At 37.1% G+C, this 16,356-nt stretch overlaps 3 protein-coding genes across 4 annotated transcripts; all 3 read left to right on the top strand.

Moving 5' to 3' along the window:
- Positions 1 to 78: 78 nt before the first annotated feature.
- On the top strand, positions 79 to 5,054 carry LOC140771944 (probable protein S-acyltransferase 7). Its single transcript, XM_073113794.1, has 6 exons — positions 79 to 215; positions 1,253 to 1,780; positions 2,451 to 2,633; positions 3,150 to 3,446; positions 3,928 to 4,161; positions 4,247 to 5,054. Exons 2-6 carry the CDS (start codon positions 1,697 to 1,699, stop codon positions 4,772 to 4,774), a joined length of 1,326 nt encoding a protein of 441 aa, XP_072969895.1. The 5' UTR covers positions 79 to 215; positions 1,253 to 1,696; the 3' UTR covers positions 4,775 to 5,054.
- A 3,305-nt stretch (positions 5,055 to 8,359) lies between these two features.
- Positions 8,360 to 10,409, top strand: LOC140772441 (bidirectional sugar transporter SWEET14-like). The gene is made up of 6 exons (XM_073114515.1): positions 8,360 to 8,547; positions 9,085 to 9,121; positions 9,220 to 9,430; positions 9,511 to 9,672; positions 9,765 to 9,884; positions 9,976 to 10,409. The coding sequence occupies exons 1-6, from the start codon at positions 8,496 to 8,498 to the stop codon at positions 10,252 to 10,254; spliced, it is 861 nt and encodes a 286-aa protein (XP_072970616.1). The 5' UTR covers positions 8,360 to 8,495; the 3' UTR covers positions 10,255 to 10,409.
- Positions 10,410 to 10,654: 245 nt separating this feature from the next.
- LOC140772167 (uncharacterized) lies at positions 10,655 to 15,558 on the top strand. 2 transcript variants are annotated; one of them, XM_073114092.1, is made up of 8 exons: positions 10,655 to 10,902; positions 11,645 to 11,763; positions 12,271 to 12,518; positions 12,918 to 13,037; positions 13,205 to 13,361; positions 13,595 to 13,731; positions 13,813 to 13,848; positions 14,553 to 15,558. In XM_073114092.1, exons 2-8 carry the CDS (start codon positions 11,688 to 11,690, stop codon positions 15,345 to 15,347), a joined length of 1,569 nt encoding a protein of 522 aa, XP_072970193.1. In that variant the 5' UTR covers positions 10,655 to 10,902; positions 11,645 to 11,687; the 3' UTR covers positions 15,348 to 15,558. The 2 variants fall into 2 exon arrangements, with proteins under 2 accessions (XP_072970193.1, XP_072970194.1); XM_073114093.1 differs by lacking the exon at positions 10,655 to 10,902 and having other exon boundaries at positions 12,264 to 12,518.
- The last annotated feature ends 798 nt before the right edge of the window (positions 15,559 to 16,356 follow it).

Genomic DNA, 16,356 nt, shown 5'->3' with positions numbered 1-16,356 from the left:
TTCGCCGTTGTCTTTAGTAGCCACTGAATACGTGGGTTGCAGCGAATTCCTACGCCCTGGAATGGAGATGGCCTGCCGTCTTCTAGATGGTGCCGGAATTAGAGCGCTTGTGGTTGCGGCAGCCGCTATGCTCCAGCTCTGACAGGTGGGGTCAACCGCCGAACTGGCTGATATGCTGACGTGGCCTCGAGCGAGTGGTGGACAGATGGGACCAGGTAATAACCCAGGCTGTATTTGTTTGCGTTTCCTTCTTTTCGACTCCGTTTCTTTTGGTAGCTTGTGTAATTAGGGGCTGAAAGTGGTTGGATAATATCCGATTTGGCTCCGGTTTCATACCAATCTTTCCACAGACGGTTAAATTAGTTGTCCTTCTTCAATCCCTTTGAAGTCTTATCCATATAGGAATAAAGGGGCTAAGAAAATTTATGACAAATATTGAACTTAAAATATAAAATAGAACCCAATATTGGCGAAGACTTTTGACAACTTTCAAGTAATGGCAACCCCGACCTTATATTCCAACCAAAATTCAATGCAATACTTTGACAAAGCCATCTCCCTCTTAGCCGCATTGGTTGAAATTTTGTATTAAAATTCTCATAATTGCCTTAGCTATTCATAGATTGTTTTAAGCATAAGAAAATTAGCCACACATGACTCTTGTGCAGTTTGAATAGTCCTAGTTATACAATTATTTTAGTGTTGCCAGTGACCTAAAGTTGCAATCTAGTTCTAGCTGTTTCAATGTAAGTCAATTATTGTATGCTAGACATTAGGTATGCAATTATTAATTATATCTCGATCCCCTAACTAACTATTTAAATGCATCACTAAATCCTTCCCGTCAATATTTCATTAGCAATTTTAATATATAAATAATTTTAAAATTTTGACGAACTTATATACAAGAGTAGTATCTACGATAATTTTTTAAAATGTTAAATTTTAAATTGATCTTCTCTATTCTCTTTAAAATCTAGTTCTAATACGAGAAGGGAAGAGAAAACAAAAATATTTTTATCCATCTAATTAGTCAGTTAATATTTTAATATTTTTTAACAGGATTTTAATAGAGGGAGTTTAGAAATATAATTATATTATGCAATAATTTAGAGGTACATGTCTCCATTTTTTGTGAAGGGGGGTGGTGAATGTCACACGTAGTGATAGTTGAGAGGTTAAAAAATATAATTAATCCTTTGGAAAATTCAGTATTATAGAAATTTTGATTATTCTTTCAATTGGAATGCAGGATATTGATGCAGATTAGTTCAGTAGAGAGATGGGGGTCTCACACTAGTAGCGGGGGCCACCTTCTGTTTCGAGTTCTTTTTCCCGGTCCAGTCCTATTTGCCGTCATTTACTCTGTAATAGTCTGCCACGTGTCGCAGCTCAACCAAAACCCCCAAAATTTTTCCATAACTCTCTCTCTCTCTCTCTCTCTCTCTCTCCTTCCTCTCTGTACAATCTTTCTCTTGTCGGAGAACCAAAAGCGAAGGGGAGCTCGAGCGCCATTGGCGGCGGAGGAGATTGGCAGCGCTGAGGGCTAGATCTGATGCCGCTCCGTGGAGCTGCGGCGGGGATGTAGTGGTTTGAGGGGGTGCAAGCCGTCAGAGGGAGATCTCCTCGCCTTCTATATTTTCTAGGGTTCCGGCGGAAGAAGAAGGTGGAGGAGGAGAGAGCTCGAAGGCAAATAATGTACGGGGTCCCAAATCCTCAGGGTTCGGGTGCGGCGGACGCCGAGGGACCTAGGTTTTACGAGGTCTGGAAGGGAAGCAACGTAAGTCTCTCTATCTCTCTCGCTATCTGGGTCTAGATCCGTATGTGTTTCTCTTTTTAGATGCGGGATTTTAGGGGTTTTGTAGTTCCTTTTCCTTCTGGAGGCTGGGTTTCGGTTTTGAGATCTGAGCTACAGTGGAGGGAAGGATAAGAATTTAACTTTTTGATGTTCTTATTTGTCCAACTGGAGTTCGATGCAGAGATAGTTATGCTTTAATTTGCTCACTTGCAATGGGTCTATTACTTTTAGCAGTTGATTTTAATTTTTGGCCATCGACAAAGAAGAGCATGTCATTGTCTATTATTTGTTGGAAGGATACAGAGATAAATTATCTGTTAAACTTTTTCCCTTTTTTCACCTTACTTGTGGATCAACTATCTTCGTGCAACAATTATACAATATTTATCTGAGTAGTTCATGGCAGTTTTAATCATGAAAGAAAGTCCATCCTATACCAAGATCTAACTGAGGAGGAGAAGTTGGTTATGGTTACTAAATTATTTTAGCCGTTGAACTCATTTTGGGTGTAACTGAGTAATTCCCTTGACATGATTGTCGGGCTAGTTCGTTTACTTTATAATAAATTACATGAAGCTGAATGACTGATGGCCTTATTTTTATGGATTTGAACAAGGAATTTATCAGTAACGTATTAATTATGCTCTTATAGGTATTTTTTCTGCAAGGGAGGTTTATATTTGGACCTGATGTGAGATCTTTGTTTCTCACCATGCTCCTGATTGTTGCACCAATATCAATTTTTTGCGTGTTCGTTGCCAGAAAACTTATGGATGATTTTTCTCATCGCTTGGGAATATCTATAATGGTAGTAGCAGTTGTGTTTACCTTATATGTAAGTATCACTTCTGCCCTAGACTTCTGTATTATTTCTTTACATTTACTTGCAACATGTCATGAAGCGTGATTTTCGGCAGCTTGATATGGCATTGATTAGTCTTGCATACCTGAGTTTGCATATGCTCTTATATACAATGCAGTTATTTTTTTAATATAAGAAAACTTGGCCTTTTATCTTTTTGTGTTTTGATCAGGGAATTGGATTATGACATAATTTAGTATTATTGGGTTATAGGAATTCTAAAAGCTTGCAATTAGTCTACAAATTCTTTTTCTTGTCTTAGTGTCCAACATTTTATTAAATAACTATAAGATATGTGATGCGTACTGTGATTACAGCTATTAACGAAATTACTATCACCTTATGTTGTGCAAAATGCAGCTAAATGAAATATACTCCCTTATCAAGTTTGAGTTTCTAGTGACTTATTATATCTAGCACATGTTATGACATCCAATGTTTTAACCTTGTCTTTTATGTTAATTTAATGTTTGTTCTTTCTTTGCCCAGGATTTGACTCTTCTGCTTCTCACATCTGGGAGAGATCCCGGGATTATACCTCGTAATAAACATCCTCCAGAACCTGAAGTAGGTGATGGGAATACTGAAGCTGGAGGTAGTCATACTCCACAGTTACGCATACCTCGAATAAAGGATGTCACTGTCAATGGGATAACTGTGAAGATAAAATATTGTGATACTTGCATGCTCTACCGACCTCCTCGCTGCTCCCACTGCTCTATTTGCAATAATTGTGTTGAACGTTTTGATCACCACTGCCCATGGGTTGGACAATGCATAGGACTTGTAAGTTTGAGAATTGATGAACAAAGATACTTGTTACTGGTTTTTGTTTAAGCTATGGCTGTCATGATCTGAGCTAATTGGAATATTGAATTTTGGCAGCCTTGTGTTGGGATAAAGGATTAAAGAAACCGAGCAACTGCAGCTCTGCTTATATGCTGAGGCTCGGCTAGTTTAAGATTTGAATAGGAATTTAGGAAAGATTTTTAACTTGTGTAGTTAATAATGTTTATGAATCACCTATTTTAAGGTTGTCTCTTTAGTTTGCTTGAGCCCACGCTGCTTATGGATAACCTCATTCATTCTCTTCCTTAACTGACAAATTATACATTATGGAGCTGAATGAATTACTGGTTGTAAAAGGAGTTGCTCATATAGCAGCTAAGCTTCCATTTTCAGATGTGCTCACTCATTAACATATTCAGCAATATTCTCATTGTATTACTGTACTAGAAACATTCTTATGCTTGATTTTTTGATGCAGCGGAATTACCGTTTCTTTTATATGTTTGTCTTCTCAACAACTCTTCTCTGCATCTATGTTTTTGGATTCTGCTGGGTGTATATAGTAAGGATCAAGAATGCTGAGCAGACAACAATCTGGAAAGCAATGACCAAGACTCCTGCTTCCATAGTTCTAATAATCTACACTTTCATCTCAGTGTGGTTTGTCGGTGGTCTATCTGTCTTCCACCTATATCTTATGAGCACCAACCAGGTATTTACCGCATTTTCTGATCTTGCTCAAAGAACTTTTGAGGGAACATATTGATTTCTAATCGATTGCTCTCTTCCTCTGCCAGACAACTTATGAGAATTTCAGGTATCGGTATGATCGGCGGGCCAACCCCTACAATAAAGGAGTTGTGGAGAACTTCAAGGAGATCTTTTTCACACAAATCTCTCCTTCCAAAAACAAATTCCGGGCAAGGGTTCCACGGGAACAGGGATTACAACCACGCACAGTAGGTGGTGGTTTTATGAGTCCAAACATGGGGAGAGCTGTTGGAGATCTCGAAATGGGGAGGAAGCCTGTGGCGTGGGATGAAGCAAGGGCAGCGACAGACATAAATGATCTAGAAGCAGGCTTGGGCAGCATGTTGGATGAGAAGGATCACAGGACTGGCGAAGCATCCCCAGATTTAGGGAGGGGCCCGCTCCCACCAGAGGGCTTGGAAAGTCGGGCACAACTGCACCCTAGGAGATCCAGTTGGGGTCGGAGAAGTGGGAGCTGGGAGATGTCACCTGAAGTTCTGGCCCTGGCAGCTGGAGCTGGGGAGTCAAATCAGCTGGGTATTGGCGGTGATTCTGTTAGTGGAGGGCATCGGTGAACTCTGTTTGATTTCAAGCATGCACAACTAGAAAATGTGAGATGCTTCTAATTGTTATTTCTGTTTCTAGTCTGGGAGCAGGATTGGTAGTCATTTTACTTCAAATTTCTCGATGATTTTGCTATTTTATTCTCTTCCTTAAATGGTTTTCGTTTCTGGAGTGTTTTGTTTTTCGCTTTCAAGGACTTGGGTTATGTGGTCTCAACTTTAGTTTGATGTGGATGTTGTATATAAGGTTGATGCTGTAACTCGGAAATATTAATTTGCTTGCTTTTTGGAACATGATGCTTAGATTTGGCCTTGAATATCCGAGGGTGATAGAAGATAAGGTTTGTTGGCTGCATTTGATATGAGAAAGATTTGTTTTGTTGCTGGATTAGTTGCTCTGTAACAGAAGTAAATAACCAATGAGAATTGTGTATTGGGACATCAGATCTTCGGATTTATTCTGTCCCCAATTTTTGATATTATAGAAATTGTGAAGTACCAACCACTGAATCACTTTTGATATGGTTTTAGGAAGTACTGATTTTGATTCTCTAGACTAGCTGCAAAAGACATTCAAATGGGAATATTTTTTCTTTTCTCTTTTTCTTTGGATGGCATCCAAGCGATCAACATAAAAGTGAAGTTTGCATCCTGTGGGTGTTTTAAGATTGGATAAAATGATGCCCACATTACTAGTACATGCCATATATGGGTAGCACAATCTGAATAAGCAACCAATTTTGTTGCACCCCCTAATGCTACTCAGAATCATTCCCACAAGTGAGCTCCAGAAAAACTTTTGACAGCTGGTTTCATGGGATCATCAACCTGCTGCATGATCCTTGCCACGTGTGGCCACGTCATTGCCCCAGTTCATATTTGGGGTCCAGCTCAACATTGTACAGTTGTAGTAGGAATTTAAGCAATGTGGCTCTTGCATGCATTGTAAGACAGAAAGTCTGGTTAATTTAGGAAAAGTAAATGTACGCTATCTTACTCTATTTTATATCTTAATTCCATCAAATTTTGTGAATTAGAACTATACAGAATATCCTCAAAGTGCAGGCCCTCCATAAGTGTCTCATTTAGTTTGTAATAAGAGATGAGAACTAAAACAATTGTAAAAGGTGTTCTAGATGATGCACTAAGCTTTTCTTCTCCACTAAATAATCAAAGCAAAAAAGTTCAAGAAAAAGAACAAAGATCCTGCAGCAAGTTGCATTTAGTTGATGAATGGAAGATCAGACAACATCCTTGAAGATTCCTAAAGTAACCCCCTAGAATGTCAAGTTTGAGCTGGACAGTAAAAAAGGGCTTCATGTACGCATGAGCTAGGTTGGAACCCAATAGTCCTAGAGCAACAATTCTTCTTCAAGAAATAAAGGGCTTTACATTCTAAGTGGATACAATATTATTCTTTATCCCTTACTCTCAAACTTCCACAACCAAACATGGAGATGAAGGTGGAAATAAAGAATAGAGCACCATTGTGTTGTTTGAAAGGTAATGTAAGTGGTACAGTAAATAGTATTCCATAATATGTGCCTCGAGAATGATGAACAGACAAACAATAAAGAGGAATAGTTAAAAAAAGAAGAAGAAATGAGATGATAACACATAATTTAACGAAGAACCTTATATTAAATATGGTACTTTGTTTATTATTTCCTCAATGAGGATAAATTCAAGCTGAAATCTTTGTCCCTCTTTAACTAGAAACTTTATTTCTTCTAGGGGAATTATGAGAACAATCATAGAGATGGAAGGAACTAATGGCAAATTTGTGTGCTCCAGTTGTAGATAATTTTAGAATTAGTCGCCGCATCTTTTGCTCATGACGTGAAAAATAAAACAAAATAAAAGAAAAAGAGAAAGAAATTGGCATTGTGAAAACATAATGATCGGGATGTACCAAGAATCTTCCTATCTGTGAAAACATTACATGGACAAAGGTTAACTTCTATTAGTATCTTTCTATCTTGTGCCTACGTAGGAATAAGGAAAGTTTCTTCCTTGAGTGGAGCTCGTTAAATTCGCATTACATAGGGGGACTATATGCAAGAAATTAATTTCATGATCACCAGCACATTCTCAATACTATGAAGACTTAATGGATAACTAAGTGGTTGACAACTACATTAGCTTGATTGTTAACAACTCTTATCATCTATAATTTTGAGAAATAATCGAGTGGGATCACCCATAATACCAGCTATACCAAATCTCTTATCTCATCTTTTTCTGAACAAAATACCAAATTAAACTAATAAGCTGAAGGCTAGCTTTCAGGCTCAACAACCAAACAGTAGACCAAATAGGAAGATGTGAGAAGGAAGATAATAACAAGCATTTAATCTCATTGCTTTTAAACCCCAAATTTCCTTTAGTAACTGCTTTGCATATCGCTTCAAGCACAAGAAAGTTATATATCCTCAAGGGTAACTGCCAAATTAAGACAACTCTTCCAAAATCCTTAGTTAAGGCTATAGCAATTAGCTGTAGAATTATATACATAGTTCGTTTCTGGAGCAATGCCCGAAATATCTTCTCTATATGATTAGTGCAAGATACTGCCATATTGTTTAGAGAAAGGCAATAACTTGGTGGACCTCTTACTTTCCTTTTTAACTCAATAATAGTAACAATTGTAGTAAAAGAGAGAGAAAGAAATCAGCAGTCTTGTCTATATAATGTTTTCAAAAAAATTTAGAAAAATCATTAATTAAAGGCAAGAAGTTTGAATTTGGTCTGGAAAAAAATATCCTCATCATCCTAAATAAAAATATTATTTAATATTTGAAATATATTGTTCATGCAAATCTTGCATATAACATTGGTCGAGACACCTAATTCTTAGTTTGGAGGTCATAAGATTGACTCCATTAGTAAAAATGTTATAGCTTCAAGAAATTACTATTAATAAATTTTTGGAGGATATTTTTTTATTTTTTATTAATTATGAGCCTGCCGGTAATAATTTAGATAATTATAACGAGTCTAAATCATACATATATATAATTTTTTAATAAGAAATTTATTAAATACCAACTCTAATATGTCTGCGAAGGGAATTAATGCTTCCATCGTAAGTCGATAGCACTCACGGTGGCTTATTTTTTGGAGGAATATTTGGATAAAGGCAGTTAAAAAGTTCAAGATGAAGTTGGTCATTAAGTATGAGGTGGTGTGCTTCGTTGCGAGTAGAAACGGCTAAGGAAAACATATGTGTGTTTGGCAAGGGTCTCACGTGAAAACAACCCTTCTTCTCTATTTACACCAAGGAGAAGGCTCTTCTCTTTCGTGTAACGCATGCGCGTGCATCCCACATCTCACTACAAAGGAAAACTAAATCGAATATTAAATACTAATATACAATTCCTCCAATATATATATATATATATATATATATAATCTTGTTAACTTTTCGTTTATATATGATGTCCTGATTCTATTTTTAGTTGGGTGTCGATCGAAGTGATCAAATATTCCAAGCACTCAGTGAGACCAGATATATAAAAGAGGCAACGCCTGGCTTTCAACTCTCCTATATAATGGACCTTCTCCTAAGCTCAAGTGGCCACATATATGCTACCAACTTTGAGAGGGGAGAGAGAGAGAGGGAGTAGGGAGTAGGGTTCTCTTTCCTTCTTTAAAGAGGAAGAGGAGAAGAAAACCCTAGCTCTTGCTTCCCTCTTGGGCTAGCTTCTTACTTTGTGTTGGATTAGAAGTGATCATGGCAGGCTTATCTATGCACCACCCTTTGGCCTTCATCTTTGGTGTCCTAGGTACATAGAGTGATCACTGTGCATGAGAGAGCTTAATTTTTTTTTTCCTTTATTTTTTAGTTTGGAAACTTCACCTTTTCATCCAACGATGGTGTTGATTCACTTTGATTTGCTTTTCTTTTAGATAGAAGTTTTTGGCAAAGAAGATGGTTCTCTCTTTTGAAGTATATAACTTTATAAGTTTGTATAATGCCTGCCAGTAGATAGTATGTAAATGACTTTAATCCTTTTCCTTGCACTATATTGAGAAATCAATCATTGCACATCGCTCTTGGATTAATTTCCTCTTTTTTTCCCCTTTGTTAAGTTTCTAGTAATTAATTCCATAATCTTTATTTTCTTGGCAAACTTTCATTTTCTTTTACTTTATATAGAGTTAGGAAAAACGAATCAAGTAGTGTAAGCAATCTATCACTTAGAAAAAAAAAATTAGGTAGAATTATAACACAAACATTAAATGGATTACTATATATATATTCTAAATTGAAACATTCTTTGTTGGTGTATATTGATGATTGGTTTGATGACAACACACAGGTAACATCATCTCATTCATGGTGTACCTTGCTCCACTGTAAGACCTATCTAACTCTCTAGCTTCTTGTATGGTTTCCTCTTGTTGTTTACTTGAACTACCTATTGATTGGGGGCTTGTGTTGTTCATCACTGCAGTCCTACCTTCTACCGAGTGTACCGAAAGAAATCGACACAAGACTTCCAATCAGTGCCTTACATTGTTGCATTGTTCAGTGCAATGCTGTGGATCTACTACGCCCTCGTGAAAACTGATTCTGCCCTTCTGATCTCTATCAACTCGGTCGGTTGTTTCATCGAGACCATCTACATCATCATATATCTCATCTACGCCCCGCGAAAAGCTAGGGTATGTGAAGTTCTTGCAACTCATATTCAAAGAGTTAAGCTAAGGATTTTAGTCTAACTAGTCCATGGCTTTGGTTACAGATCACTACTTTGGCGTCTCTCTTCATTCTAAATGTGGTGGTGTTCTCTCTTATCGTCCTCTTCACGATCCTCCTCGCAACTGGCTCAGATCGTGAGAAGATTCTTGGATGGATCTGCGTCGGCTTCTCTGTGTGCGTCTTCGCCGCTCCTTTGAGCATCATTGTAAGACTTTCTTTAATTTTCATACAAACTCTCTCTAAGTAACGACGTAATAATTAACTTCTAACTTCTACGTAAAATATTTTGATCCACAGAGGCTGGTGATTCGCACCAAGAGTGTGGAGTTCATGCCATTCTCGCTTTCCTTGTTCCTCACAATAAGCGCCGTTGTCTGGTTCTTATACGGTCTATTCACAAAAGATTTATACGTCCAGGTACATATATATAGTTGGTGAATTAATCTAATGTCTCGTTGCTAATTCTTCTAATTAGTCTAGTTAATATTTGTTCTTATGTCCATATCAGCTCCCAAATGTGCTAGGCTTCAGCTTTGGTGTCTTCCAGATGCTACTCTACTGGTGTTATAAGAACAAGAAGACCATTGTAGAGCCTATGCTGCCTGAGAACTTCATGGAGTTACCCAAAAAAATCGCGGCGATCGTCGTTCTGAGCCCTGGACCGATCTTGGAGGTGTGTAAGATCGTCCATGGCGATGCGGAGATCCTTGGTGAAATAAGTGATGGAAAGGAAGAGAATAAGGCAGAGAAGGATAGCAAAGAGGAGAAAGAGATGAATATAGTGTGAGACTACACTAATATAATCTGATGATTTATTCAGTTGGAGAGTGAAAGAGAGATCTAGAGAGCTATCATCTACTTTCATTAATTAAGGTGGTAATGAGTGTGTTATTGAGCAAGCATGCATGCATGTTGTCTTCTATAACTAATGGAATAATAAATTTCCTTAATTATTGTTCCCTTATATTTGTCATCTCAAGTAGGATGTTTACTACGATTTAAGAAAACAAAAATTAAGGGTTAAATTGCAAAATATTGAAGATATAGAATGTAAAGTGGAATAAGCATATAAAATAGGGTGTGAAGTGAAATTTTCTTTTTCCTTTTTCTCCTTAAAAAATAAAAATAACCAGGATAAAAGACGAGGATATTTTGGGAATAAAGAGTTATCGCTTTTTAATGTCCTCTCAGCCCTCAGGAACCGAATAGGAGTTGCTCCTTAAACCCCACGCGCGAACCCTGTGCCAATCCTTTTGCCTTCTCCAACTTCGAAGTTTTAATCTTCTCCGGTGAGAAGGGCAAGAAGGTCCGAATCCGAAGAGAAACCCTAAATTTTCGTTCCCCCTTTTGCTACATATCACTAGAATCCGCGTGACAATTCATGGAGCAATCCACCGACACGTCGTCGTGCTCGGTTCGCGATTCGCGTTAGCTAGTAAGATCAGTAGGAAACTTATTTATTTTCCCTTTTACGAGGAAATTTGGTGATATGCTTTTGTATTTCTATGAATCTTGTAGTATTCTGTAGTAATTAAGAGGTAAGAGGGATGAAATCTTTGTTGTACTTTGTCAAACTTGGTTATTTTTATTGTTCTTGAGATAACTTCAGATGCATTTGCCGTTAGGTTCTTTAGTTCCTGCAAGTGCTTCCTTTCTGGGTTTAGAAGGTTGTGAGTGAGGGATTTGATGCAGCAAGATCAAATATTTGTGCTCCTTTCATTGCTCTGTCATTAATCATTACCCATTATATATTGTTTAGTATAGTTTCTTGAAGCACTTGTTCAGACACTCTTCCTTGTTTATGTAGAATTTTGTTACTCTTTGATATCCAGTACACTATTTGGTTACTTGAAAGGAAGCGTCTAGTTATTCTTAATCAGGATATTTCTACACTAAGCACAAGACATTGGTTTTTAAAAAGGAAAAGTTATTGGGGCCCCAAAAGGCATATCCCCATAAAATTTACACAATATTCCAAGAAGGGTTCTTATGATTTGTTGATATTATTATCTAATTTTGAGGTTTAACAAAGTAACGGCAGGTTTGTGAGTTTAGCTATATGAAGTGAGGTTCAACATTTTTTTATTTTCAACAAATATACCATCTGGTTGTTTGTACTCTTATAATCCATTTGACAGTGATAACTTACCTGACATGATTTATGGTCTTTCATTTAGGTCTATTCCCCTATTGACTTTGTGTATCGCGGTGCAAGAAACAATGAACGGGTCATTCAACGGGCAGATTTTAGTGGATAAGCTTGCTAAGCTCAATAATTCACAGCAGAGTATAGAGAGTATCCTTCCGTTGTAATATCAACTGTTATAGTGCATTTTTATAATGTTTATCAGGTATTTCATTTATCAGGATAATGTAATGCCAACAATTGTCTAATTACATCTGTTCATAGTGGATGGGTGCTTTCAGGTTTCTGTCAAGATAACACATCTTCCCGGCTGATTGAACCCCATATACCTGACATGGTTACAAGGCTTGTAATTTACGACTATTTTCTTCTATCTCTTTAAGTAACTCCTATGATCAGGTTTTGATTTTTTGCAATACTCATAATAAGTTGTTTTGTGGGTTCTCATCTTTCTTGTAAACATAAATTAGTTAAAGCCTTAAAAATTAAAAGACAACATACTTGAACTTTGACACTTCTTCACATATTGAGTCATAGTTTTCATTGTTGGAAATGTCTGAAAATTTGTACATTTAACTCATCTATTTGATTGCTTATGTTTTTATAGCATTATTTTACATTCCGTGTTCCTGATGTGACTAACTTAACAGAACTAAGCTTTATCACATTGGTGTATCTTCCATCGTAACAATGCTAAGCAAGTTGTGGAAACATGGGAGCGAGAATTTCATTGTGTTCCCAAGGATAAACGGGTATCTTTTCTATATCTCGCAAATGATATTTTGCAGAACAGTAGGCGAAAGGGTATGGAGTTTATCACAGAGTTTTGGCGGGTACTTCCTGATGCGCTTAGTGATGTACTCAAGAATGGGGATGAGTTTGGAAGGAATGCTGTAATGAGATTGGTACAATATCCTAGTTTTTACTTTTTACTCGCATCTTATATTGATACATTTATTTTATGGTAGTAACACATGCCAATCTTTTTTTATGACACATTTCATTGCTCAATCTGTTCTCTAGACAGGCACCATATATGATGATGAATCTTTGCGTTGAGTCTTAGATGTGCTATTGGATTTTTTAAATTCAAACTTTCTGGAAGATAGTTTGTCTTGTTCTCTACTAGAACAAAAACATTCACTTTGCATGTTTATTGATATTCTTATTTGTCCATTTTGTCATTTTCTTACTCTTAGCTTATTCTAATAAGTGTTAATCCTTAAAACAGTGATAAGCAATATCTCTCATGGATTTTAAGTCGTTCATATTTTCCTGATTTACTAAACTATTATATCCTCAAGGTTTGCATATGGGAAGACCGTAAAGTTTTTGGTTCTCGTGGGCAAATTCTTAAGGAGGAAATTTTAGGAAGGAATATGGAAAACACAAAGAGCGATGGGAAAAGCATATCTTACAAATTGGTAAGGAAACTTAATCGCAGTTGTGTCAGCATGAACACGAATCATGATGAAGTTCATTCTTATGAACACATGATAACATATGATCATATGCTCCAAAATCCTTACATGTTTAGTAGCTATAAAATCTAAATGTATTGATACTTTTTGCACTTTTCTGTTATATACAGAAGCAACCTGATAGAGAACAGCTGGAGAAACTTATTTCAAGTTTTGAGCATATTTATAGTGCTCCCCTGGACGAAGATACTTTGTTCGAAAAATGTCAAATTGCTATTAGCTATGTTGACAAGGTGGAAAATGAATATAGAAATAACCCTAATTTAGGTAAAAGCTGCATCTTTCCTTTGCTACTAACTTGTAGTACGGAAATCTCGTTATGTTTAGTTAAGTATCTTATTTCTGATTTACTATATCATATCAATTTTATCTAATTAAAAACATAGATTGTTTATCTGAGTTTATACTTGTCGCCCTATGGTACCTAGCTATACATTTTGTTTTTGATTTTGTAGCATTGAAACTTATGCCACTGATTTCTGCTTGTTGACAATTGGTAGGAAATGACAGTGGATCGGTTATAGGAGAACTGCAATTGCAGCACAGCAGTCTAAGAGAAAGTATAGAACAGCTGAAATCCGCTGAATCATCTAGAACAAATCTGATTTCCAATTTAAGGGTGGCACTTAATGAGCAGGTGAGTAACTTTGTTCACCTGAGGGCATGGAGTAGAAAATTATCTTTATATACTTATGAGCTGGGAATGATTGATTTTCAGGAACTCAAATTTGAACAAATTCGGAATCAACTTCAGGTACTTTTTAAACACTTGAGCAAGCCTATATTCTTTCAGTATATCTATGAAGGTAATAGTCAGACTTAAGAAAAATGAGATAAGTGAATAATAGGTGATTTCCAAAGTAATATTTTGGCATCATTGTTTTTCATAATAATATTAAACATATAGTTCAACTTTAATGTCTGCCTTTGAATTTTAATGTATCTGCTAGTCTAAATGAAGATAAACTAGTAATAGTAGCTGTAGTAGTCAGCCTTAATAATCTTGACTTTGTCATTTGTTATTTCTGTACATTTTTTTGTTTTAATTTTTAAATGTCCCAAATAATTGGGACTAAAGTTTGGCAACATCTTATCGGTAAGTTTTCCATATTTTCTAGTTTTGGTGAAATAGGCATTCATATTAAATCTGCCTGGTTGTGGCTTCACAAGAAAATAATAAAAAGGAATCAGTCATGTACATGTTGTCTCTTTACCTTAGTACATTGTCAACTTCCTTTTCTGACTGATTTGTGTTCATGTTTCCTGAGTTCATGAAACACTGATTCCTCATGTTGGAATTATATTAACTTCGAGAAAGGAAAAAAATCAACAGGAAACAAGGGCAGGGATCTTCGATGCTTTTGTCTTAATTTTTTAAATTCAAGCTGGTCTCCAGGCTCAAAAGTTGATTTTCTCATTTTGATTTTTCTTTTCTCATGGTCTCAAACTATTTCATAGGTGGCCCAATCGCGGTATAAACAAGCCGATATCATCTTCCAGAAGCTATTGAGCTACAATATGGAACAGTTGCCAGTTGATCAGATGCTTAAGGAGTCAGCTTCTGTAGTCTCCTCCAGTGCCTCTCCTGGCTTCGTCATGGATCCCACTGTCTTTGCCAGAGAGAAAATTCCAGCAACTCAAGCCATGTACACAAGGGAGGGACCTGTTGATAACTATTCTTCTTCCCGTGCAGAGGGAGACAACCGGAAGACAGCAGCTGCTGAGGTGGCAGCAAAGTTAGCAGCTTCTCCTTCGTCGGCCCAGATGCTCAGCTATGTTCTTTCGTCTCTGGCCTCCGAGGGTGCCATGAGCCAAACAGCGAAAGAAGAAAATCCTTCTGATAGCAAGAGGCCCAAGCTCGAAAATGTTGTGCCTTCTTATGTGCCACCACTCCCACCTCATTTTCCACATCCTGATATACTACAAAAACCACCGCCTCTGCAGCCACAATCATCATCCACGATGCAATCGAGCCCCACTGTGCAGTCACCGTCAGAGCCCCCAACTTCATTGCCACAGACGCCTTCACCATCTAACACCATTCAGTTCATGCAGACCAGCGCAGGTTCTATGACAGGCGTGCCACATAATTATGGATCAGCTCCTTTTACTCCTCAGCATAACTACCCAATGGTAGTCATGCCTCCATTTCCTGGTTCTCCCAATCAATTCCAGAATTTTCAGGTCAGAGAGGGTGGTTTTTTCAGCCAACCGCCCTTTCCGGCGGCACCTCCTCCAATGACCAGGCAATGACAAACAGATTATTATCTGGAATGGCATCTAATTTCCTGCTGCTGAGACTATAATGCTGAGCTTTTGGAGAACTATCCGTGGACTTTGCATTACTGGAGGCATGGCACTGGTCTTACAAATTCTTGTATGCTTCCTATGGGTTATATATTCAGTCAGTCTCGTATAAATTTTTTGTATCCAAGAGTAATCTATTGATATTAGTTTGATCTCAGCACAATGAATGAAGTATACTCCGAATCTTCACAGGGGAAAAAAAAAAAGGTATATTAGAACAAGCAGAATTATTGAGTTGCTGCAATTTTCTTATCATAATTAATGTGCTTCAGGCATGGTTTTAATGAATTCCCCTGTGAATATTTGCTAGGTTTCCTGTAAAATATTTGATGGCTTTTGTTAAAGCTTTTTGTTTCTTCTTTAAATGTTTAGACTACTTTCATTGGTCAAGAAAACACAAATCTTATTTTTTTTTTCTTCTCTGTCTCTATCTCATCTTTATCTCTTCAATGTCTATAGTCCTGTTCTGGTAATCATTCTTTAATATCCCCATCCATGGATGGGCGAGTGCTGTCCAATCCAATGATGTCCATTTAGAGGACTTCTTGGAGGTACATTATTGTGAAAGAAGAACAAGATCTTAAATATTAGAAAACACCAAGTGGACATTTTTTTCAGCTCAAAAGTTAACCAATGAGTACATTATTCGATCTTAGGTGAGTAGGGCTGATTGGAAGTTGTTTTGGAGCAGTACTATAATTGTGAATGGTACCAAAGAAAGGTCATCACTCATCAGCCTGTTGGATATAACAATGGCATGCCAAGTTTGGGTGGACATTAATAGTTGACTTGTTTCATCTACACCCCATATACTCCCCCAAAAAAAAAAGAGGGGGGGAAAGTCTTTTAGATTCTTCTTGATGCAAATGAAGTGGTTTAATATTACAGAAGCAGACGAGTGCAGTTTGTCTCATCTCAAAGAAGACCCAACATTTAATCTGATGTGTCAAAACAG

This window comes from Typha angustifolia, chromosome 12 (assembly GCF_048772165.1).
Source record: "Typha angustifolia cultivar Huaian chromosome 12, ASM4877216v1, whole genome shotgun sequence".
Classification (NCBI taxonomy): domain Eukaryota; kingdom Viridiplantae; phylum Streptophyta; class Magnoliopsida; order Poales; family Typhaceae; genus Typha; species Typha angustifolia.
This window is presented reverse-complemented; position numbering and strand designations above follow the sequence as displayed.